Raw genomic sequence first — 23,155 nt, forward strand, 5'->3', positions numbered from 1 at the left:
ATCCAGATATTTTTTCCTGTTTGACCCTCCTATCAAGTATGGCTGGACAAAAAAACCCAAAACGATTTAAATAGATTTATTGAATTTGTAAATAAAAACAAATTTTATTTTGCAAATTTGAGTTTTTAAAAAAGAATAGATTAAAAAAAAAAAAAAAAATCCCACTTTTTGGACTTTTCCACATTCCGTCCTTGTGGGTTACCCAGCCCCCTCTTTGTTCACCCTCATATATACGCACACGTATATCTATATATACATATAGATATACGTGTGCCAAAGGCATGTTTAATTTTTTATTCGCACTATGCTGAGATGCTAAGGGAAGAGTTTGTTTTTGATTGTAATGTTTTCAAATATGTAGTTATCTGATTTCTTAATCAGAAAATTGAAGCTACTGTGAAGTTGCTGTTGCACTTTTACATAAACTTGGGTTAAAGCTTGAAATTGTTGAATGACAATCATTCACTTTTTATTTTGGGATTGTTCTATGCATTTTAACTTTTGAGGACAATCGCAGCAATAAAGTTGCACTTTTGACAATATATTTGATTTTTGCAGTCATTTTTAAGTGCACTGATAAAAAAAAAAAAAAAATCAAATAATAAAAATCAAATAGAAGCTCAAATTTTTCTTTAAATAAATCTGAGATTTTTTTTTTAAGGCAAAATCGCTGATCCCTATTATCAAGCATAAAAATAATTTGCCAGCCATACCAATCATCAGTATGTTGAATAAGTATCTTAATTCAAAAAAATAATTGCGCCAAAAATTATGGAAAAGCACATTACATATTCAAACCTTGTTTTGTCTTAATTATGTCTCCTGTAGGTTGTTATACAGGTTTTTAAATATGCAAACTTTCTCCCATTAGGAAAAATGAAAATCCAACAATTTTAATTGATCTGGTAATTGTTTTGCAAGTTGTATTAGAACAATATTTGACAAATTCTTGCTGTAAGACAGTTAAAAAAAGAAATGAATGCACTATACTTCTAATGAGATTAGCAAATATTTCACCAGAAATGTAAATAGAATTTATATTAATTAAAAAATATGCAAAATGTTTTTTTTTTTTTTTTTTTTTTTTTTAAAAAAAGGGCCAAAAAAAGTCCACAAGTCGTGACAACTCATTTATTAAGCAGAAAAAAACTCAGGTCACAGTCAATGCAAAAATCGGATAACATTCAGTGGGTTAATGGAAGTGCTATATTTTGCAGTTAGAATTCTATCTCATGAAATGTGTTAACTTTCTAAATGCATTCTGTAATAAATGTGTTTTTGCTGCAGTGTTAAGCATCATGTTCGTTCAACTATCATTTATACTTAATCTGTAAATGCATGTGCAAAATTGAACATTAACTGTTGCAAGAACAGAGATTGACCTTTAACTACTCATTTCAAATCTGAGCTAAAGATTGAAAGCAACAATAACCGTTGATCTTTTGATATACTATTGAAAAAATCCAAAATGATCCCACATTTTTTCACTTAATTCAAGTTGACCCCGCGCTTACATTACAAAAACGTTGAGAGTAGTCAACTTTTGAGAAACCGCAATACTAAAGCTCTTAGTGTAGTGAACTGGAGATATTACTCAAACTTGATTCCTTGGGCCAAAGGCAGATCCTTGCTGTAGTTGATGGTGCAGGTAGAGCGCCTCATGTACTGCTTCCATGAATCACTGCCCGACTCCCTTCCACCTCCGGTGTGTTTCTCTCCACCGAAGGCGCCGCCGATCTCAGCTCCACTTGTAGGAATGTTGACGTTCACAATGCCACAGTCGGATCCTTTGGGCCCAAGCCAGCGAAACACGCGACCCATATCTTTGGTGAAGATGCTGCTGGACAGACCCTGCTGCACCTCATTGTTCCAGGCAAACGCCTCCTCCTCTGTCTTAAACTTAAGGACATACAAGATGGGGACAAAGGTTTCTGTGTGGACAATGGGAGCATCATGAGCAAGTCCTGTAATGATGGTGGGCTCGACATAGTTGCCAGGGCGATCCATTACTTTGCCCCCACAGACCACGGTACCACCCTGCTGCTTGGCTTGCTCAATGGCTGCCAGGTACTGCTCAACAGCTTGCTTGGTGTGGAGAGGACCATAGAGAGTGGTGGGATCCCAGGGGTCTCCGATGCGGACTTGTTTGTAGGCTTTGGCAATCCTCTCAACCACCGTGTCATGTAGACTCTCGTGGAGCATTAATCTCCTGGTGGTTGTGCAGCGCTGACCAGCTGTACCCACAGAGGCAAAGACTGCAGAGGGTACCACCAGATTCAGGTCGGCATCCTCAAACACAATGATGGCGTTGTTGCCGCCCAGCTCCAGCAGTTTGCGGCCAAATCTTTCCTGCACCATCATGGCCACCAACTTGCCGACATGGGTGCTACCAGTGAAAGACAGCAGATCTACACGCTCATCCTTTGCCATGGCTGTGCCGATATCTGCACCACCGCAGGTCATTGCACAGATGGCACCAGGTAGGTTGTTCTGCTCCAGAACTTCAGCCACAATCCTGGTGACGGCAACACTTGTGAGTGAAGTAGTCGGGGCTCCCTTCCAGAGACAGACATCGCCGCAGGTCAAAGCGATGGCAGCATTCCAGCCACACACAGCCACTGGGAAGTTAAAGGCAGTGATGATACCGACAAGACCAACTGGGTTCCACTGTTCGATTAAGGCATGACCAGGTCTTTCTGATGGCAAGATGGGCCCACCAATCATCCTGGACAGACCAACAGCATAATCGCAGACATCAACATACTCCTGAACTTCACCAACGCCTTCCACATAGATCTTTCCCATTTCCAGGGACACCAGACTTCCTAGGACTTTGATCTTTTTTCGTAGTGCGTCTCCAATCTGCCTCACTATTTCCCCTCTTTTTGGAGCTGGAATATCTGCCCACACCTTCCAAGCCTCGCGGCACTTCTGGACAGTTTCTTCATACTCGGCCATTGTGGCCTGGGTGACATTTGCAATTGGCTCATTGTTGGCTGGGCAGTATGATGTAATGACATCTCCGCTGCCTCCCCAGCTCCCATTGTAAACACCAGGGTTGTTCTCAGACAAGCCCAGCTCTTTCAGCCACGCGTATTTGGGCTGGTTGATCAGAAGACCTGACATGGCTGCAGACTGTTGGTGGGAGATGGACAAAAATCTTTTTCTTAGCAGGAGCTTGCTGTGCTGGGCAAGGGTCAGAGCCAGGCAACGCTGCATGACTGCTAGAAACAAACCAAGATGAATATTATTTAACACATCTGCACAGTGTTAATAAATAATTGACAGAACAGCCCAAAATTTATGGCAATAATATCTCTCTGCATGGATGTTAATTATCTCAATATTTTGTTTATTTATAACAACATATTATGTGTATAAATGTTTAGTTTTAACCTAAAAACGTATTTAAGAGCACTGTATCACTATATAAAGTTTTAATATAAACACTACTCTCAGATTACAAGTTATTTTGCCTATTTGGTTGGATATTCATCTTTACCTTGTGATGTCAAATGTAATAAAATGCTCCAGTGTTTTTTTTTTTTTGCATAAAAGGGTTTTCCCTGACAAAGTGATCACAAAAATGTTACATTAACTGACCCCTTTATATTCTGCTCCAATGATCATTTGTATATAAACCTTCCTCTGCTGCCGGTGTATAAATCTGTGAATGGGTTTGGTCCAGAATACATCAGTGAAGTGTTAGTCAGGTATGAACCCAGCAGGTCTCTCAGATCTATAGACACAGGTCAGATAGTGGAGCCCAAAGCTCACCGTAAACATGGTGATGCTGCTTTTAGTTGTTATGCTGCAAAGAAATAAAACAAACTTCCAGCAGAGCTGAAGTCAGCATAATGTGAACATTTTTAAATTAAAGTTAAAGGCACTTTTTCTCTCTACTGTATATGATTGAGAGGGAGATTTTTGGTCATCCTGTTGATGTAATGTGTTTGTTGATGATTTTACTGATTATATTTAATTCATATGTTTTCCCACCGATTTTAATGTTCTTATAGATATTAAGCAGTTGAACGTTTTCTGTTGCACTTTTTGATCATGTAAAGCACATTGAGTTGCCTTGTGTATGAAATGCGCTATACAAATACATTTGCCTTGCCTTGCCTAATGTTGATTGGCCCAGACACTCAAGGGCAAACCTACTGAGACAAGGAGTTTGACTGTTACACTCCCAACACAGTTTGCCTCTATTTTATCAAATTATTCTAAAACAAAGCAATTGTCAATATTTGCCATTTAAAGATATAGTATCAATATTACTGTCGTTTTAGATTTGAACATTTTCCATAAAGTTGCATAGATCTGATCAATACATTTACTTTAAAAAACAACTCAATTACTTTTTACTTTTCTTTTGAGTCAAACCAAAAATGACAAACTTACTTGACATCAATAAGTTACATCCAAAACGTGTTTCAGTAGGTGTTACAGGACATAAAGCACATTTGGTGCAACGAGTGAGGAGGGACTTGAGCCAACAGGTGTTCACTGGGGACTGCAAGTTAAAAATAAATCTTACGCTGGCTTCCAATCTGGCTTAAAAATAGTGACGCATTAAACCTTACAGTTGAAGCTCAATCCATCATCCAATGAATTTTCTACAAATTCATCAACAAAATGTAGATTTTAAGAATCTTTGACGACAACTTTTTGTTTTTAAAGATTTTTTTTTGCATTTAAAATGAGTCCAATCATCTTTAACTTCCTTAAACTTCATAGAACAAAAACATACAGTTAATGTCACCTTGAGGAAAAACATGGCCTTCCCGACTTGATCATCATTTTAAAATATAATGTACTTTACAATTGCAAGTTATCTACTGAATTTCAATCAAAGACAAGAGTCAGTGTGCATCCATTTTTTTTTTTTTTTTTTTTTTTTTTTTTTAAATAGTATGTCCTCCTTTTAGCATGTTTGAGATATCAGTCACAAAATCAATTCATTATGAAACCTCAGAGAAAAAAATTAAATAATACATAGGCTTAATTTTTGGTCCATAAAACATTATTTAAAGGTTTAATCATTTAATTTATCTTTGATCGTAACGTGCATTTTTATTTGTTCCATTGTGTAGAGAAGAAATGGCTATTTTGGGTTGCATTTTTGAACACATCGCTAACAAACTTGTAATCGATTGCCATACCTGTATGCTGACTTCTGATCACACTATATACATCACACTCGCATTTACTGTATTTGCTTGCAAAATACCCCTTTTTTTCTCCTTCTCCTTTTAACTGACAATTTACCAATGCCTGTATAATAGTTTTAAGATTACCTCATGCAACGTACGTTTTTAAGTGCCTGACTCAAGAATTCTCCCTTCCGCTGCTGTGGGTTCAAATCCCGCTTTTGTCATAAATATTTTACATTTTTAGATATTTAACTTGGCAAAATCCACCTTTAAAAATACATATAAAAAATGTTTTAACATTTTAGGGTATTTCCTGGTTAAGGGTTAGGATTACAGTTAAAAATACATGTACACAAAAAAAAAATATATATATATATATATATACATATATAGGGTATATTCTGGTTTAGGGCTAAAATAAAAGGGTTAGCGGGGTAGCTTAAAATAAATATGAACTAAAATAAAATTGACGGTACTTTAAGTCACGTGGTGAACCTATTGCGTCACATAAAATGGCCAAAGAGGGGGCGTCAATTGATACGTTTCAGTACGAATAGCCACTACCAATATTTATGTATAGTAGTCAATCATAGAAAGTATTTACATTTTGAGCCCACATCCCTGTCAAACAATATAATTGCTTTAGTTAACTGCTTATCCGTGTAAGTAACTAGTAACTTCAAAAAAAGATGATTGGTTGGTAAAGTCAATGACGCTTTTAGATGCAACTGCCAGCAAACCTCGTTTATGTTACATAATCATGTCTTTTTCAAGTGCAACAAGTTGCTCAACATGTCCACTTCCCATTAATCCGACTTCCAAGATTATTCCACGTTTAAAAGCAACATTAAACCGAGTTGTGCAACGGGGAAGTACATTTTAAAAACTGCACTTCACATTTGGCAGCTACATTTAAAAGAGAAGATTAAACGAGCTAAAGCTGCCGCAGGGTCGTGGAATTTGCTTGTCTAAAGACTGTGATATCGACGTGCAGCGTTCAAACCTCACTAACTACACTTTAGCTCGTCACAGTCCACATTGTATTTATTTGTTTAAAGCTTTTCAAAATAAGTTGATGCCACTTTTAACCAGTTTTTCTACTCACGTGTATATCGACAGCACAAGGCCACGTTAACTCAGCAGTGCACGGAGGACCTCGGTCACTTATTAACTACGTCATAACGGCGACGCTGTGCCGGGACTCTGATTGGTGGCTCTGTGTGGCGCTCGCTTTGTTAGCTCAATCTGTGCTAACAGTTTCTCTTTGTTGTCATCGGCGCTTTAGCCGGTCTGTTCCAGATCTTCCCTCTGTGCTGATAAAGCTGTGCATACCGTGTAGGATGAGTGGCGGAGTGTACGGAGGCGGTGAGTGCGATCTCACAATATGAATTTAATCCAGACTGCAGTCCACGCTGTTCGATTGCGCGTAGCTAGCATTATTCCGAGTTAGCCTAAAGTTGCTAACATGGCCCGTATTTGTTTCTATGATTCTAGTGAAACACTCCCCCGAGTGTAAATATGTGCATTTAAGATAAAATTGATATTTGTGATCAATACGTTTATTAACATAGAATGTAAACTCACAGGGAGTAAAGTTGCAGACTAGATAAGGGAATGAATGAATGAATGAAAGTGGGCTTGTCGAGCTCCCGTTTGTCTGGTAACCAATACAACATTAGTAAATTAGCTTTAAAAAAAAGTTGTAGATCTGAGCTTTCTGGCCTTGTGATAAACTCACATATTAATCACCGAAAAATATGGACCAAATAAAGCCATAAATTATATGATCATACTTTTTTATTTTTTTGTATATCTAGTTTATTATTTTATTTATCTTTAACTTTGTTTGTTTATGTGCAGGCGTTTCTTGTAGTCTACACACAGTCACGTGGCTTGTGTTGTTAGAATAAAGCAATTTAACTCCTTTTAAGTGATGATTGCCTAACTTTAGTCAGATTTATGAAATGCACATTCACCTTTCCATTTATTCATTTATTTTTTTTAATGATCATTGAGTACATGCAAACTGCACATGGGAAAACTGGGGTATGGAGTGGACCCATCCATCCATCCATTTATCTTCCGCTTTATCTGGGGCTGGGTCGCGGAGGCAGCAGTCTCAGCAGAGATGCCCAGACCTCCCTGGAGTGGACCCATATTAAATTATCTTATTGCTATGTTATTACACAAAAATGAATTTAATTCTTTTTTTTATTTTTTATTAAATAAATTATTTTTAAGTAACAAGTACTGTTAACCTCTAAATATACAAATAGGTAATGAGTATTGATTGATTCAGCATACTATCAGTAGGAGGTCGATGCCACAAAATGTTTTAGATTATTAAACTTGTTTTAATCTTTGCACACATTTACACAGTTTACGCAATATTTGTGCTACAGTCGTCGCCATCTGATATGGAGGCATATTTAGTTATTATTCCCACGAATGTTATTGTCTTTGATCAAAAGAACAAACAGAATAGTTATGACAGTTATGGAATAACTATATCATCAAATTAGACATTTAATGATCTTTTATGACACACTAATGTGCCATAGTACAGGGGAAAATGTATTTGAGGGAGACACTTTTTTGTTTTTGCATTTGTACTTGTGCATTTATAAGCTTATTCTCATGTTTCTCTGACATTTGCAGATGAGGTGGGAGCCCTGGTGTTTGACATTGGCTCTTATTCTGTAAGAGCAGGCTACGCAGGAGAAGACTGTCCCAAGGTGAGTGGATCGCTCCACTAACCTATTTAGCTATATTTTCTTTTCCTCTGGGTATAGAGCAATGTTCAAATGTGGGCTGTCACTCTGGAGAAAGGCGACACTTTAAATTGAGTTCACATCAGTCTGGATTGGGGAGTTAGTTGGAAATGAGTAGAAAATGGTACAGTATGGTGTTTCTGGGCATAAACTTGGAACTGTTTACATATGAGCAATTTTAATTGTTGAGATTCTCTTCTACACCTCATGTCTGATTTTATCAAAGGAGCACAATGTACTGTAACTGTGATGCTTTTTGTTTGACCCTCATGAGGCCAAAAAGCAGAAAAACAGTTGTCATTACATTGTCAATGCTTGATTTGAATCTGGTTTTGGTTAAACGGGGTGGATGAACACATCTCTTGATACGCGTTGTTTGGTTCGACATTGCCTTTGCACAGGCGGACTTCCCCACAGTGATAGGTGTGACTGTTGATCGGGAAGATGGCAGCACGCCCATGGAGACGGACAGCGACAAGGGCAAGCAGAGCGGCACCACACACTACATCGATACCAATCAGCTGAGGGTACCCAGAGAGAACATGGAGGTCATGTCTCCACTCAAGAACGGCATGAGTGAGTGTGTGCAGTCACAGTGGGCTCATATATCTGTGTTGTGTACAAACAGGAGGCAGTGGAGAAAAAGGAAAGACATTTGAGCTCATCTCAGATTAAAAACAGACCTACTGTTCATCGATTTTGTTGTGTTGACTTTTCATATTTTACATGGCATGTTTTTCAAATAGCGCAATTTGTTTTTTGTTCTGTAACTGGGAAGGGCCTACGTTTTTTTTTTTTTTGTCCCAATTCAGCCTGCTCTGTCCATATGTAGACTTTTGTAGGTTGAGCTAGTTACTACTGTCTATAAGGGAGAATAAAGGGGAGGGCCCATCCATAAAGTCAGCAAAATGATGGTTTATTCAATCTGTGATAACCACATTTATTTATTATCTGAATAATATCCACTGTTATCCAGGAAGTTTATTATTATTTGTGCCAGACTATATAGTAAGGATGTGTATTGCCTGGCATCTGGCGATACGATTCATATCCTGATACATAGATCACGATACGATATATCCCGATATTAAAGTATAAAGCGATTATTGCAATTTTTTTATATATATATGACTTGAGAAACAACTAATCTGTAAATGTGTACACCTTCATGATAACATTATGTTTGAAATATATTTTATTAGCATATTTTACACTCAAAACATTGGCTTTAACATGCCATGTGCCAACAACTTAAAATAAATAATAAAACAATCTGCTTGTGGCTTTTAAACCAACTTTGGCTTTAGTGCAACTTAACTGAGGTATATGCCGAGAACAACAAATAAATGTAGAAAGTTCGTACTTTCTTTTCAAATTTTGTTGGAAAAACACGACATTTTTTTTTTTAACAAATAACTAAGGCCACAACAAATAAATGACCATACAAGGTTTGTATTGTTAAAAACTAAAAAGGCTATTGAAAATAGCACTGCAGTGTGTGAAAATGTAAACCTATGCTCTGGTGGATGTCCTTTATGTTGCATCGCAAGGCCATATGTGCAGTTTGCATGTTCTCCTCTGGTATATGTAGAATTTTTCTGAATATTTCTCTTCCCACAGCCAAGAATCCTTAATATTTAATATATTGGCCTTGCTATGGTCTGTCCAAGGTGTGCTTTATATTGCACTTAATGTTAGCTGGGATAGGCTTTAGAATAACTGTGAGTATGTAATGTGTACGGGATAAACAGGTGTAGAAGAAGAATTAATAGTGCGTAGGTGGCAAAATGTAGCAGTGGCACTATTAAGTTTAAATCATCCGTTACTCGTCTTTTTCATACTGCATCAGTTTTCAGTCCAGTGGAGTTTGGTTGTGAAGCTATTTAAAGACAAGTGTGACACCCATGTTAATTTCTGCTGAATGGCATTGTGGGAACACAGGTTTCCTGGGAGGACTGACCTGGAACATTGACGCCTGCTGCTCAAATTAATAACTTTAAAAAAAAAAAAAAAAAAAGTCTAATTATTCTTGATTCCCTTTTGTCTGACCCAACCCAGAGCATGTTGTTGGAATGTGTTCCTGTCACACCATAAAAACCCAGTATTAGGATGTACTGGTGCCTGCTTTGTGTTGAAGGGTTTTATTTCTCTGCTCAGCAGTTCTCAGTTGATAATGCCATGGATTAGTATAGTATCTTATTAGAGACACAAAGCTCTACAGAAGCCCTTTTTGTTCACACCATGACCTAACCATTCATAATGGTGGAGGTAAGCTATGTTTGTAGCCATTGCTGTTTATATCACACATTTCTGGCAACCTCAGAGACTTTTTTTCCCCTCTGAAATGAAGTTTTTTGATCATATTTGTTTATGCTGTGTCATAAATACAGAGTCGTAAGGATTAGTGGACAAAGTGACACTATGCTCCAGTTCAGATATCTTTATACTGCATTTTATTTGCGCTAGATTTATGCAGTTGTTTGAGATTGTGTGGTGTTTTAATTTGAAAAAGAATAATAGCAGTTGAAGCTCTTTGAGTTTTCTACATCTTCCTGCTAGGGCTGGGTATCGCCGGGTACCTCACGATGCGATAACGATATCACAATACAGCGATAATCGATATGTCGCGGGAAATTTAATCCGCGATACATCAGGATATCTGCGTCAACTTTTCCCACGGATCTTCTGTGCCTCTGATGAGATGCTGTTAACACTCTAAGCAGGTGAAGCTGCACAGAGTGCTGCTGCTCTACACGAGAAACGGACGGAGTTTCAGAGGCACATTAAAGTTAAGCAGGCACTGGTGGGCTCTGTATTTAGGAGTTGGTGGTAATTTGCGTAGTTTTTTTGGCAGTTTAAATGGGGTTTCAGGTGGTTTAGGCGCTGTTTAATGCAGCCAAGATGGTAGGATAATAAGCGCTCCCCAGAAACATGTATTCCCCATTAAAAAAAGGTTCCTTTCTTCTCACAGTGACGCATTTCATGCCGCTTCTGTCCATTTGATTTAGTTTGTGAATCCGTTAACGTGGATTCTATAGGACCCCATACTTAATTTGTGTAATAGGAAGGATAAAAAAATAGATAAATAAAATTCAATGTTTGGCGCCAGTGAATCGATAATGTATCGCCAGACGAAACATCGCGATTAATCGTCGTATCGAGATATTGTCACACTCTTACTTCCTGCACTATATGTCTATTTCTGTGATATTATGTATTGTTTTTTTTTTTTTACTGCGCAAAGTAGAAAAATACAAATTTTATTTTATTATTACTAGACATGTCACACCCCAAGGTTGAAAAACCCTGCTCTAATAAATAACACAATCGTGTCCCAGCCATACTGTACGAAGCAATGGGTTTGCCCAATGACACAAAGACACAGACTGGGTTGGTTGGGATGTTTTTGTTTTTAAAGGCAAATAAAAAATAGTTCTGTTGTTTTCTCCCACCTGCCTGCAGTTGATGACTGGGACAGTTTTCAGGCCATTCTGGATCACACATACAAGATGCACTTCAAATCTGAACCCAGCCTACATCCAGTGCTCATGTCCGAGGCTTCGGTGAGTTCGCTTTGGCAGCAGATTTGGCCCAATTTTGATTTGTTATTTGATTTGTTTGCATGTAATTGACTTGTTTCTTCTTTAGTGGAACACACGAGCGAAGCGGGAGAAGCTAACTGAGCTAATGTTTGAGCATTACAACATCCCTGCCTTCTTCCTCTGCAAATCAGCGGTGTTGTCAGCGTATCCTTTACCCTTTATAGCAAACAGAACACACTGGTAGAACAATGCTGTTTTAGGTTAAACGTGTATATCCTTTACTGTAAACATTCAAGCTTTGCCAATGGAAGGTCCACAGGTTTAGTCCTGGATAGTGGAGCTACACACACCACAGCAATCCCAGTGCACGATGGCTACGTTCTGCAGCAAGGTGACTCATTAGCTCCCATAAAGTGTGTATATCTATGGTGTTAGATCAAAAAGATAATGTCAACAGTAATCACTTTTGAAGTGCGTATCTCAGTTGAGTTTTGTTGCCATCTGCTGGTAAGATAAAACATTTCAGTCAGGCTAACCAGGTCTTCTATAATGTTCAAATATTGTTTTATAAATAGTTTGAGATGCTGACTGGATTTATTCAGTCAAATCAACATTTTGTCCTTTGTAAATCGCCTCAATTTTTAAAATAATGAACCTGAATTCTGTCCTGGAAATCTTGAAACCCTATTTGTCTTTGTACGATAGGCATCGTCAAATCACCGCTGGCCGGAGACTTCATGAGCATGCAGTGTAGGGAGTTATTTCAAGAGTTAAATGTTGAACTAGTACCTCCCTACATGATTGCATCCAAGGTAAGTCTGTCAGAGAAACTGCTGTTTGTTTCATTTGACAAAATGATTGTGACAAAAGTGCATACTATATACTTTGTCTTTTTTGTCACTAGGATCCAGTGCGTGAGGGATCACCAGCAAGCTGGAAGAAAAAAGAAAAGCTGCCTCAAGTCACACGCTCATGGCATAATTATATGTGTAACGTAAGGACTGAGTAGTCTGCCTTTTTCCACTCTTTTTGCTCCACATATTTAGTTTGAATGTGTAATTGATGTTTGGTTTTTGCAGTGTGTGATCCAGGATTTTCAGGCTTCGGTGCTGCAGGTGTCAGACTCGCCTTATGATGAACAGTAAGATTTTCCCACATTTTATCCAGGGTTTTAACGATCTTAGTTGTACTCTTGAATCCTGCATGGTGGAGAATGTAAATGATTGCAGTGTTAATGGATTGTTTGTTTCTCTTCATTAGGGTTGCTGCCCAAATGCCCACAGTGCATTATGAACTCCCCAATGGCTACAACTGTGACTTTGGGGCAGAAAGGCTGAAGATCCCAGAGGGTCTTTTTGACCCTTCTAATGCAAAGGTAAAACCTACGATAGAGGATATGTTATACTGTATGTTTGTCCCGTTAGAGGTCAATCTCTAACAATGACCCGAAATTTAACAAGACCTGAATTGTTATTAAAAGTGGAAAAAACCCTGAAATGTAATAACTGGTTAATAATGTAACTAAAGTAGGGGTGTCCCGATCCGATATTGATATTGGATATCGGTCCGATATCAGCCAGAAAACGAATATAGGATTTTATTAGACTGCATCTAAAATCTCTGATATATATTATATTTATTCAATTGTAGAATACTGTAGATATTATGTTGAAGGTTAAAATGTATGTAACCAATTGGTTAATAATAAATGGGTCAGTTTTTCTCATACCTACTGTTGCTGACTATTGTTCTGTTTGAGCAACATCACTTGATCAATCCTTTTCTTACATTCCACACTACAAAATAAGTAATAAAAGTATGTATGTTTACTGCTGATAGCATATCGGATTGTTATCGGCCAATAGGCAAGGTTGCAATATTGGTATCGTATCGGAAGTGAGAAGGTTGTATCAGGACATCCATAGACCAATGTGCTAAACCAGAAATATAATTAAAAAATGTAATAAAAGCCAAAATGTTACAACTGGCCAATAATGTAACAAGATGCTTGTATGAAGTTGAAAAAAAAGGTACCAAAAATGTCAAGGTTCTCTGAAATTTTTTAATTTATATATATATATTTACATATTTATGCATTTGTTCATGATCCTACACTCTACATTGAAGCAATAATCCCTTTAATTCAATAATCATTGACTCACTCTGAGGTATTATTACACTATTAAGGGAAAATATTTTGCCTGCCCCATAATGTAATAACTTGTTACATTTTTAACAAATGTTTTTACATTTCATTAAAAAAAAAAATCTATTACCGGTACATTTCAGGTTTTTTTTTTTATATAACAACTCGGGTCGTTGTTGCATATCGGGCTCTAACATGCCAAAATGCAATGATGTCATGTGAATGTATAATTCCTCTCCAGGGTCTATCTGGAAACACCATGTTAGGAGTTGGACATGTTGTGACCACGAGTGTGGGCATGTGTGACATAGACATACGGCCGGTGAGTAAGAGTCACTTTTAACATGACCTTCTGATTCCTATTTAAATTTAGTTAGACATGTAAAGATTTGTGGATACGTCAGATCCCTTAATCACGTTGGGATTGTAACATTTCTCAGGGCCTGTATGGCAGTGTTGTGGTGACAGGAGGGAACACACTCATTCAAGGCTTCACAGACAGACTCAACAGAGAACTCTCCCAGAAAACGCCACCGGTGAGGAAACCAAACTTGGAAAAGACAATGATTACTTGAAATATTAAGGAATTATTTTCTCAATTTCTAAAACAGATGTTCATGAAATGATGCTAAATCATTAAAATATCTTTGTGGAATTACAGAGTATGAGGCTGAAGCTGATCGCCAACAACACCACAGTGGAGCGCCGGTTCAGTGCCTGGATAGGAGGCTCCATTCTGGCATCACTTGTAAGCACTCACTATAACAAAATGAAAATACAGATTTGATTTTTATGCCATGACAACATAGTCTGATGTGGCTGTGATGAATTTAGGAAGTCCTCCTCATGTGTTTTTGTTTATAATCCTCCAGGGAACCTTCCAGCAAATGTGGATCTCTAAACAGGAGTATGAGGAGGGAGGAAAGCAGTGTGTGGACAGGAAGTGCCCCTGATCACTCAGCAAATCCCCCTCTCTCATCATTATTGTCACATCAAGCGAAAGATGAACTGTCTGCCTGGACTCAGGAACACCTCACTGTTGTTTGTACAATTAGTTTAAGGACTGGATGGTTTCCTCTTGTTAGTGTGCTTCAAATACTGACTTTTGGTCTCATACTTTTGTTTATTTGTAGGTCAACCAATGGAAGGCCGATGAAAAAAATGAATTTTTGCCATCGTTTTTAAATTTAGGTGAAAACACGTTTTGTAACATACAGAACAATGCAGGTGAAAGCTGTTAAGCTTTCTAATGCAATCTTGTATTTAAATTTCAGTCCCATTTTCAGTGACACTTTTTTTTCTTCTTTTTTTTAAATAAATTCATTCTTTTGTTGAACACTTTGAGTGTTGGCCCATTTTACTCAAATTTTCTGAACTGAAAACAAAAAAATTCTTAAGCGTATGATGCCGAGCTAACATGGTATCATTTATTTGGTAGGAAACAGTGGAACAAAAACATGATTTTCAGGCCACTTGTACAACAGCGGCTCTCTGTGTTAAAAGTTCCTCTGGTTTTACGAAGCAGGAACCTTCATGTGAGGAAACTTCTCCTTCAGTTTCATCAAAGTTTCCTTTCTCAGATTTATATTCCGCGCTCTTTCACGAAGCTTCTTCTCCAGACGCAACCTGAGGAAAACAATAAAGATAAATGTTGGCAGAGGATATTTTACCTGAATTTTAACATCAAGTGGTTTGTTTGTGTTTTTTAATCCTACCTCATATGTGGTTGAACAAAACAGGGAGTGTAGAACTTCTTGCGCTTGTATCTTGTGTTCAAGAACCAGGGTATGGCATGTTCTCTGAAACTATACCTGCAAAAACCTTAGTGTTAGTACAACTTGTTTTTATTCAACTGAATGACTTTTCAGCTTATTTTGGTATTTTTAAAAAAGTACCAGTCTGGTTTTAGGGTGAACCACAGCACAGAGACTGTACTATACATTAGGTATAACCTGGACACAAAAAGACTGACATTGTTGATTCTACTGGACCTTAGTGCTGCTTTCGACACCGTAGACCACACCATTCTTTTAAATAGACTTAAACACCTGGTGGGCCTCTCTGGTGCTGTTCACAAACGGTTTTTATCCTATCTCACAGACAGAACTTTTATGTCAAGTTTGGAAATGTTCTCATCTAAGGTCCAGAAAATAACATGTGGTGTGCCTCAAGGATCAATTTTAGGCCCTGTTCTGTTTAATTTGTATATTGTGCTCCCTCTTGGTGATGTCAACAGGAGGCACGGAGTGAACTTCCAAACTTTTGCTGATGATACACAGCTGTATATATCTGTGTCTCCTGATGACACCAGTCTAATGGATGTTCATTTTAACTGTATTTTAGATATCAAATCCTGGATTGCAGAAAACTTTCTCCAGCTCAATCATGACAAACTGACGTTTTAGTTCTCGGTCCTGAGGCCCAGAGAGAGAAACTTTTATGTAAACTTCAAACTGCATCTTTGACTCCCTCTATACAAGTTAAAAACCTGGACGTTATTTTAGACTCTGAGCTCACTTTTATCCCTCACATTAAAAATATAACAAAATTAGGTTTCTATCACTTAAAGAACATAGCCAGACTCCGCCCCATTCTCTCTTAGGCCAACACGGTATGCTTTTATCAACAGTTGAAATGACTACCGTAATGCCCTGCTTTCTGGTCTTCCCAAAAAAGACTATTGCATGTTTACAATTATTACAGAATTCACTAGCACGTGTCCTGACGAAGACCAGGAGGCGGGAACACATTACACCCATTTTAAAATTGCTGCATTGGCTCCCTGTGTGTTTCAGGATCGATTTCAAGGTTCTATTACTGGTTTTTAAAAGTCTTAATGGTCTTGGGCCTTCTTATCTTTCAGAACTGCTTTTTACCCTATGAACCTTCCAGGGCCCTGAGGTCCTCCGGCACTGGCCTTTTAATAATCCCTACAGACAGGACACACACACAGTGAGGCGTTCTTCCAGTTTCTACGGCTCCCATCTGTGGAACAGTTTGCTGGAGAACCTCAGGGCTGCAGAGAACATTCATATTTTTGAGAACAGGATCAAGACCCACTTATTTAATTTAGCTTTTAGTTAATTATTTATTTATTTTAGGATTATCTTTAATGCTTTTATAGGTTTAGGATCGTTATCTTTTATGATGTTTTTATAGTTTTAGGATTACTATCCCAGTGTTTCCTCGGGGGGAGCCCTCTGCACTAGCGGCTGTTGAATGCTGGTGAATGGCTTTTGCTATTTTGCTGGACTGGGATCTCTGTCTCGGTGCGCTGTGGCCACAGTCGGTGGTCTGCTCCTGGTGCCGACGGCTCCTTGTGATGTCTCCTTACCTAGATGCTCCGTACCCAGCCATGTGCTATTGTCAAAGCACTTTGAGCTGGATTTTATTGTATGAAAAGTATAAATATAAATTTGATATGAAATATTACATTAATGCCACACATTAAATTGTATTACTTTGGTTTCACATGCTTCCAGATTAGGTAAAAGTCTGTATTACTAATATAATTGTTAAAAATCTTTAAGTAACTAAAAGCAGTTCAACTTATATAGAAATAATAACAAGCAGGTGGTTTTTGGGGCCTCTTAAATTATTGGATTAGTACATTCAGGTTTGGGTCTATGATTCTGTAGAAATGTCAGTCAGAGATTATCTGAATTATTATGGCCATACCAGCCTGTCATTGCCCGATCTCGGAAGCTAAGCAGGTCTGGGCCTGGTTAGTAGTTGGATGGGAAACCACTGAGAATTCCAGGTGCCACAGTGGGGTGGCAGTCACCTCAGTGATATCTGTCATGGTCCTCAAGATTGATAGGTAGTGGGAAAACTTGATATGAAACATATTTTATAATTGTTAACTAATATGGTTTATGGTTATTATAATTGACAGTTTTTATAGATTTTTCATGCCAATTACAATTAAAGTCAATTATCTGAACTCAATTACCATTCAATTATGATAACAACAGCAGCAGATTTTTTTTCAATTACATCATAATTGTAATTAACTGTTATTAATTGTCAATTAAGCGATTACAATTATAATTGACGCCAACTTTAGCGTCTCTGTCTGCCATTAATATTAAATATATTAAGTGCTAAAATTACCAGCATGGACAGTAAACATAACAATAAGCAAATCAATATAGTAAACGGCATGTGAACGATGTTCAAACATTTTTAAACTGCGTACAAATTAAATAAATTTTTCTGAGTTTCATAATTACACATTTCCTAATACAATCCAAGTTATATGATAGGTGGTTGGATCACGTTTGTTTTTTTTTCCTTTTTCTTTTAGTAACAACCAATCACAACTTTTAGAAGACTGCATTGGTACCTTGCAACAGGGTCAACCACACCTCCTCAGTAAGGTAAAAGTTTGTGTTCCCTCTTTGCTCAGAGTTGCTCTTGGAAACTTCCTGAATCACTCTTAAGCTAAGATTCCTTCCTTCCTTGCTTGGAATTTTTAGGCTACGTTAGGAGCTCTCTGAGAAGCTTCGTGAACAGGAGTCCCAAACTACAAGTTAAGCCTCTCTTATTAGGTTAGTTAGGAAGAGCCCTGTGATTCCGAGTTAGTTAAATTTCACTGCATTCACCAGTAAGTGTATCCAAATATGCTCTTCCTCCAGGCTCCTGGTCGGCCTCTCTCCTGTCCCGTCTGCAGCAGGCGCAGTGCCGTCTCCCGCTCTTCCACCACAATGTCCAGCCTTATCAAAGAGCGATCAATCTACACAGATTGAAAACATGCAAAGCTTCTGCAAACACACACTAAATGTTTATATTCATCTGTTCTTGCAAGATCACACCAACCTTTTCCAATCGTTCTGGACTCGGCATCTGAACCCTTTGCCTTTTAGCTTCCTGCTCCAGTGTGAGCAGCATGTTCTTTTCTTTCAGCAGCACGTACCTGCATTACAGGAGAGGAATCACAGCTGACTTTTGCTTTCACTCAGGGGCATTTTTGCATTATTTCTACTCAAGTCACCAAAGTTTGTGTAAATCCTCGTTGCTCTTTGTTCTCAATTGTTTGGCGGTCCATGGTGCACCTTAAACATACCAAACCATAAAGTGTTCAAGTGGAGCTTATTGCATTGTGAAGAAAAACTAATGTGAGTCCAAGGACTCTGTGTAAGCCCCACTGACCAGATTTCACTGTTGGTTGGCCCCAGTTCTCAGGGAAGTCAAAGAACTCATCCAGTCCTCTTCTGCTGACCGTTGTGTGCAGAGCTCGACACTGTGCAGCAGCACTGAAAGGCTCGAGCAGGGGTGGAGCTACAAATGAAGGCGTTTCCCTTAGATGTGAAAAACAAAAATGAAGGAACTAATTATTTTACTTTCTTTAGAATCGTCACTCCACTATACTGTAAATTAGGAGCGTGACGATATCTCGATAAAGCGATATATCACGATATATATTTTTTTCCCCACATGATCGATTATCAATAAGTATTGATTTTTTTCAATTGATTTATTTTTTAAACCTTTTCTGCTTTTTCACTAAAATGTGCAGGTAGGTCCTCACAGAGATGTTATCACCGTTCGTTGAAGGAACCAATATATTGTTTACTGGAATATTGCACTATAATGGTGTAACTGGTGAAAAAGACCCTATTTTTTGTTTACAGAAAGCACTATTGGAGATACTTATTCGTTTACATTGGTATGTTGACACTTGGAAATGTTCATAGGACACTTTTTCAATTTATTGTCTTTCAGAGATAAAAAATAAAAATCGTATTTTTTCACCTAATCTTTTTTTTTCTTGTTAATGGATAATCATTATCACGAGCTTTGTATCGCGTATCGTATCGTACACAGAGGTTCCCACCCCTAATGGGTGGTATATAATATCACTGTATATACATTGTTTATGTATATAGATAAATGTATGTATGTACATCTGTATATATGGGTGTGGTATGTTTGGCTATATCTGAATGTAAGGGTACATACAGTGTATGTATATATAAGTAGTTCATAAATAAATAAGAGGTTATAAGAGGGGTAGGATTAAATAAGTCAGACTTCTTCGTACTCCATGTTTGAACGTGAAAAATGTTTTATTGAAATCTTCTTACTGTGTTTTTGACTTGTTTTGGAAATTAACTTGACTCTTTTACTTTATATGTATTGTTTTCGTTTTTCCATGTTCAAATGAAAATAAATAAAATAAAATATAATATAATCGTTGTTTTAGTTGATTCATCTAGTCTAGACTGTATACTTAAGATTCACCTAAAACTCTAGCATTTAAAGGATAAAGCAAACACGAAGATATTCTTAAATAATAAATATAACAAAAGTCACATTTTATACAACAACCGACCGTGTTGATACACAGATGACGTAGGAGCAAAAAACCACAACGTCGTCGTCAGATGACAAAGTGCTACATTTCTAACTGTACTTACCTGAAAACAGGCCGCTGGGTTTGAATCAGATAAGCAGCACATTGCTGAGTCCTGATTGTTGGAGATATCCTGAAGAAATGTTGAAACTGTCTGCAGAGCATCACTAAACGTCCTCCCGATGAGGGCGCCGCCATCTTTAGTACCCAGCATGCACTATATGCTCCGGACACGATTTTTTTTTTTTTTTTTTTTAAATAAAGCTCATGATTTTGAAGTGACTTAGTATTTATTATTTTTGTTTGTTTCATTATGTTTTACATGTAACACATTTAATTAAAAAAGAAGAAGAAAATGAAGAAGAAGTCGCGAAATAACGCCAAGCTCACTGTCCTCATCACTGCCCTTATCAAAAATGGAGGTTTCAACTTCCGGCTGCACCTGACCAATCACAGAGCGTGTTGTTGGTCTGTACTCCCACAGTAGCGATGGTGGGAATGAGCTTCCTCAGGTCCGCAGCTGGCTTAGCAGCCAGACTGAGTCCTCTAAAGTCGGGGAATAAAGCTGTAAATCTTCTCAGCCGCACAGTGCCACGAACAGATAAAGGTAATGGACGCTTAAACTGTTTAAAAACCGTCAGGTTTGACTCTATCTCTCCGTCTGTGGATGTGACCTTGCGCTGGGAGTCGTTAGCTTGCTAACATTAGCTAGACGTAAACATCAACAACAACTGTAACAACGATCACTGTATGCTACACATTGGAATAGATTTTTATGTCGGCCTGCAGCTATTATTATTTTTAAACAACATATATTTAAAGCTGAGTTTTTACTATCTTGTAGTAAGCAACATAAGTGCGTTGCATTGAAAGTGGACCGAATGAATATGTTTCCTACAGTTCTGCTGCAAAGCAGGAACGTTTCTTGAATGAAAATCTGTCAAACTAAGTTAAATGATGATTCTTTTGAAAAAATAAGAAACAAAAATAATTGTTTACGATTAAGTTAGTACATCTTCCTCACAGCAAAAGATCCTGGGTTCAAACGTCTCAGACAGACAGACATGTCCTCCTATTGCATGTTTTCTATGGACATTTCACACATTTGCTGTATGCAGATATGAGATCATCTCTGTTTTGCAGTTGCCGTCCGTTGGGGCCATGGAAAGCCGATGTTTCTCATCAAGGCTTCTAGCTACTATGACAGAAGATTTCTGCGTCTTGTAGTGAGTACTACTCACACAGCTGGATAACTGCTACATTTTACAGCACACATTTTTTAATGTCTTGTTTTTTTCCGAACAGCGATTTTACGTCCTGCTGACTGGTATTCCCGTGGCCGTCTTGGTCACTTGTGTGAATATCTTTATTGGTGAGAAAATGCCCGTTTTCACATTTTGTTTATTAACTTTTCCCCCCTCTAAAAATAGATCTAACTCTCTCAAATAATTGAATACCATTTAAACATTAATGTTGTTTTGTTGTGTAGGGGAGGCAGAGCTGGCTGAAGTTCCCGAGGGCTACGAACCTGAACACTGGGAATACTATAAGGTGTGTGTGTTTTTACATGTTCTCTGACTTCAGTTGAATAAAGTTTAACTTGGCCTGTTAATAAACCAATATTTCCAAACCAAAGTCTATATTTATAATAATTTTTATTTAAGAATTTCATATTGCTCGTATTTTTCTGTCATGACATAAAAAAAAAAGTTGCATATAGTGTAACTGCCGTAAGTGTACTTTAAATTTAAATAAGGAAAAGTAATTTCTAAAGTTGTAATTTAAAAAAAAAAATGTATCTTGTATTTACTGTTATTGATTACCTGCAGGAAGTAATGTAACTACAACAACCTTTCACTCGTTGAAAAGGAAGATGATTAGACAATAAGATGAGATGCATATCTAAAATGCTGTGTCGTGTCACTTAAAAAGTAGCGGGTAACAGCAATGGTATTAAAATGTACTGCATACGTGACTGTAATAACACAAGTACAACACAACTCACTTGAAACTGTGCAAATGGTCCACATGTTGACCATCTCGGTTCTAGCATCAATATGATGTTCTTATCTTATTTGTAGTTTGATTTTGTTTTTAAATAAAAGGCTTTTGCAATGTTAATGTCATTCAAGAAAAGCCAGAAATACTAGGAATAGGGAATAATAGAAAAGTAGCAAGAAGTTGGATACAATGTACCTCACATCATTCTGAAAATGTGTCACTGCAGCATCCCATAACCAGGTGGATCTCACGAAACATCTACGATTCTCCAGTGAAGGACTATGAAAAGGTGATGGCTGTAATCCATATAGAGAAAGAAAAGGCAGACATGAGGTGAGTACTGTTAACCTGTTTTTGATTTCACATGGTAGAAAAACAGTTTGATTTAACTGTTTAACCTCTAAATTAATTGCCCTCATATCGTTAACAGACTCGCAGAGCTGGAAGTGCGTCGTCACATGAGGCAGAAAGGAGACGGACCCTGGTTCCAGATTCCAACTCCCAACAAGGACCTAATCGATGACGATCATAAGTCGCACCCTGACAATTAATCATGATGTGTCTGAACAAGCAACGCCACATTGTTCAATCTCACTGTTTGTAAAAAATATTTTCCCCTTTTCTCGAATAAAGTATCTGTAAGTAGTGATTTTGTGTGTTTTATTGTCTGACAGAAAATGGTTTTCCAGGGGAGCACCTTGATGGGTGTCCTCTGTTTGTCTTTCTCATAACAATGTTAGATTATCTTGTGTATAGACACACTTCTATTTCTTATTTGTAAGGACTTTGTGCATTGATGTAAACATTAAAAATGTGGGGGGGAAATTGGATGCAACGTGGATCAAATTAGTGCCGTGTTGTGCACACACAGACATTGTCTTCATGTAAATAAATACAAGGATTTATCAGATCATGTGCATATATATTCTCTCTGTTGCAACCAGCTTTAATCTCCAACATCAGTTTGAACTACAATACATCATCTCTTAGATCATCATACATGGGTCAGCGTTCAGTTTTAGCAAAAGAACAAGGTGCTGTAGACGGAGGAAGCGGAGACTCTCACAGTCAAGTGGGCAATGGACTCTTAAGTACTGGGACGGGAGTTTACGATGAAGACGGATCACAAGGCTCTTCAGTGGGGGGATTTTAGTTCGTGTCAATTATGCTCCACCACCTAATAT

General features: G+C 37.7%; 4 protein-coding genes across 7 annotated transcripts; 2 read left to right on the top strand and 2 right to left on the bottom strand.

The window, feature by feature from the left end:
- Positions 1-1,117: 1,117 nt before the first annotated feature.
- Positions 1,118-6,383, bottom strand: aldh7a1 (aldehyde dehydrogenase 7 family, member A1). Of its 4 annotated transcripts, none has more exons than XM_028444055.1 (2): positions 6,262-6,383; positions 1,118-3,221 (listed from the first exon to the last, which is right to left on the bottom strand). In XM_028444055.1, the coding sequence occupies exon 2, from the start codon at positions 3,217-3,219 to the stop codon at positions 1,591-1,593; it is 1,629 nt and encodes a 542-aa protein (XP_028299856.1). In that variant the 5' UTR covers positions 3,220-3,221; positions 6,262-6,383; the 3' UTR covers positions 1,118-1,590. The 4 variants fall into 4 exon arrangements, with proteins under 4 accessions (XP_028299856.1, XP_028299855.1, XP_028299853.1 ...); XM_028444054.1 differs by having other exon boundaries at positions 1,118-3,224; positions 6,262-6,368; XM_028444052.1 differs by lacking the exon at positions 6,262-6,383 and adding an exon at positions 4,405-4,537 and having other exon boundaries at positions 1,118-3,224.
- On the top strand, positions 6,323-14,951 carry actl6a (actin-like 6A). The gene is made up of 14 exons (XM_028444056.1): positions 6,323-6,521; positions 7,815-7,891; positions 8,329-8,503; positions 11,390-11,490; positions 11,576-11,673; positions 11,766-11,860; positions 12,175-12,281; positions 12,374-12,463; positions 12,549-12,610; positions 12,730-12,844; positions 13,857-13,937; positions 14,056-14,151; positions 14,277-14,363; positions 14,488-14,951. The coding sequence occupies exons 1-14, from the start codon at positions 6,497-6,499 to the stop codon at positions 14,566-14,568; spliced, it is 1,290 nt and encodes a 429-aa protein (XP_028299857.1). The 5' UTR covers positions 6,323-6,496; the 3' UTR covers positions 14,569-14,951.
- Positions 14,952-15,020: 69 nt separating this feature from the next.
- mrpl47 (mitochondrial ribosomal protein L47) lies at positions 15,021-20,185 on the bottom strand. The gene is made up of 7 exons (XM_028444057.1): positions 20,035-20,185; positions 18,767-18,915; positions 18,609-18,669; positions 18,434-18,530; positions 18,220-18,350; positions 15,331-15,426; positions 15,021-15,241 (listed from the first exon to the last, which is right to left on the bottom strand). The coding sequence occupies exons 1-7, from the start codon at positions 20,166-20,168 to the stop codon at positions 15,130-15,132; spliced, it is 780 nt and encodes a 259-aa protein (XP_028299858.1). The 5' UTR covers positions 20,169-20,185; the 3' UTR covers positions 15,021-15,129.
- Positions 20,186-20,419: 234 nt separating this feature from the next.
- On the top strand, positions 20,420-22,620 carry ndufb5 (NADH:ubiquinone oxidoreductase subunit B5). The gene is made up of 6 exons (XM_028444591.1): positions 20,420-20,577; positions 21,114-21,196; positions 21,276-21,342; positions 21,460-21,521; positions 22,198-22,304; positions 22,402-22,620. The coding sequence occupies exons 1-6, from the start codon at positions 20,460-20,462 to the stop codon at positions 22,520-22,522; spliced, it is 558 nt and encodes a 185-aa protein (XP_028300392.1). The 5' UTR covers positions 20,420-20,459; the 3' UTR covers positions 22,523-22,620.
- The last annotated feature ends 535 nt before the right edge of the window (positions 22,621-23,155 follow it).

This window comes from Gouania willdenowi, chromosome 4 (assembly GCF_900634775.1).
Source record: "Gouania willdenowi chromosome 4, fGouWil2.1, whole genome shotgun sequence".
NCBI lineage: Eukaryota > Metazoa > Chordata > Actinopteri > Blenniiformes > Gobiesocidae > Gouania > Gouania willdenowi.

Bases quoted from the DNA above. Each gene is read 5' to 3' on its own strand.
- actl6a (XM_028444056.1), top strand. From the start codon at position 6,497: ATGAGTGGCGGAGTGTACGGAGGCG. The intron at 6,522-7,814 runs GTGAGTGCGATC...TGACATTTGCAG, and splicing joins TGGCGGAGTGTACGGAGGCG to ATGAGGTGGGAGCCCTGGTG. The intron at 14,152-14,276 runs GTGAGGAAACCA...GTGGAATTACAG, and splicing joins TCTCCCAGAAAACGCCACCG to AGTATGAGGCTGAAGCTGAT.
- mrpl47 (XM_028444057.1), bottom strand. From the start codon at position 20,168: ATGGCGGCGCCCTCATCGGGAGGACGTTTAGTGATGCTCTGCAGACAG. The intron at 18,670-18,766 runs GTCAGTGGGGCT...GGTATGTTTAAG, and splicing joins CCAACCAACAGTGAAATCTG to GTGCACCATGGACCGCCAAA. The intron at 15,242-15,330 runs GTAGGATTAAAA...TGTTTTCCTCAG, and splicing joins TTTGTTCAACCACATATGAG to GTTGCGTCTGGAGAAGAAGC.
- ndufb5 (XM_028444591.1), top strand. From the start codon at position 20,460: ATGGTGGGAATGAGCTTCCTCAGGTCCGCAGCTGGCTTAGCAGCCAGA. The intron at 21,343-21,459 runs GTGAGAAAATGC...TTTGTTGTGTAG, and splicing joins TTGTGTGAATATCTTTATTG to GGGAGGCAGAGCTGGCTGAA. The intron at 21,522-22,197 runs GTGTGTGTGTTT...GTGTCACTGCAG, and splicing joins AACACTGGGAATACTATAAG to CATCCCATAACCAGGTGGAT.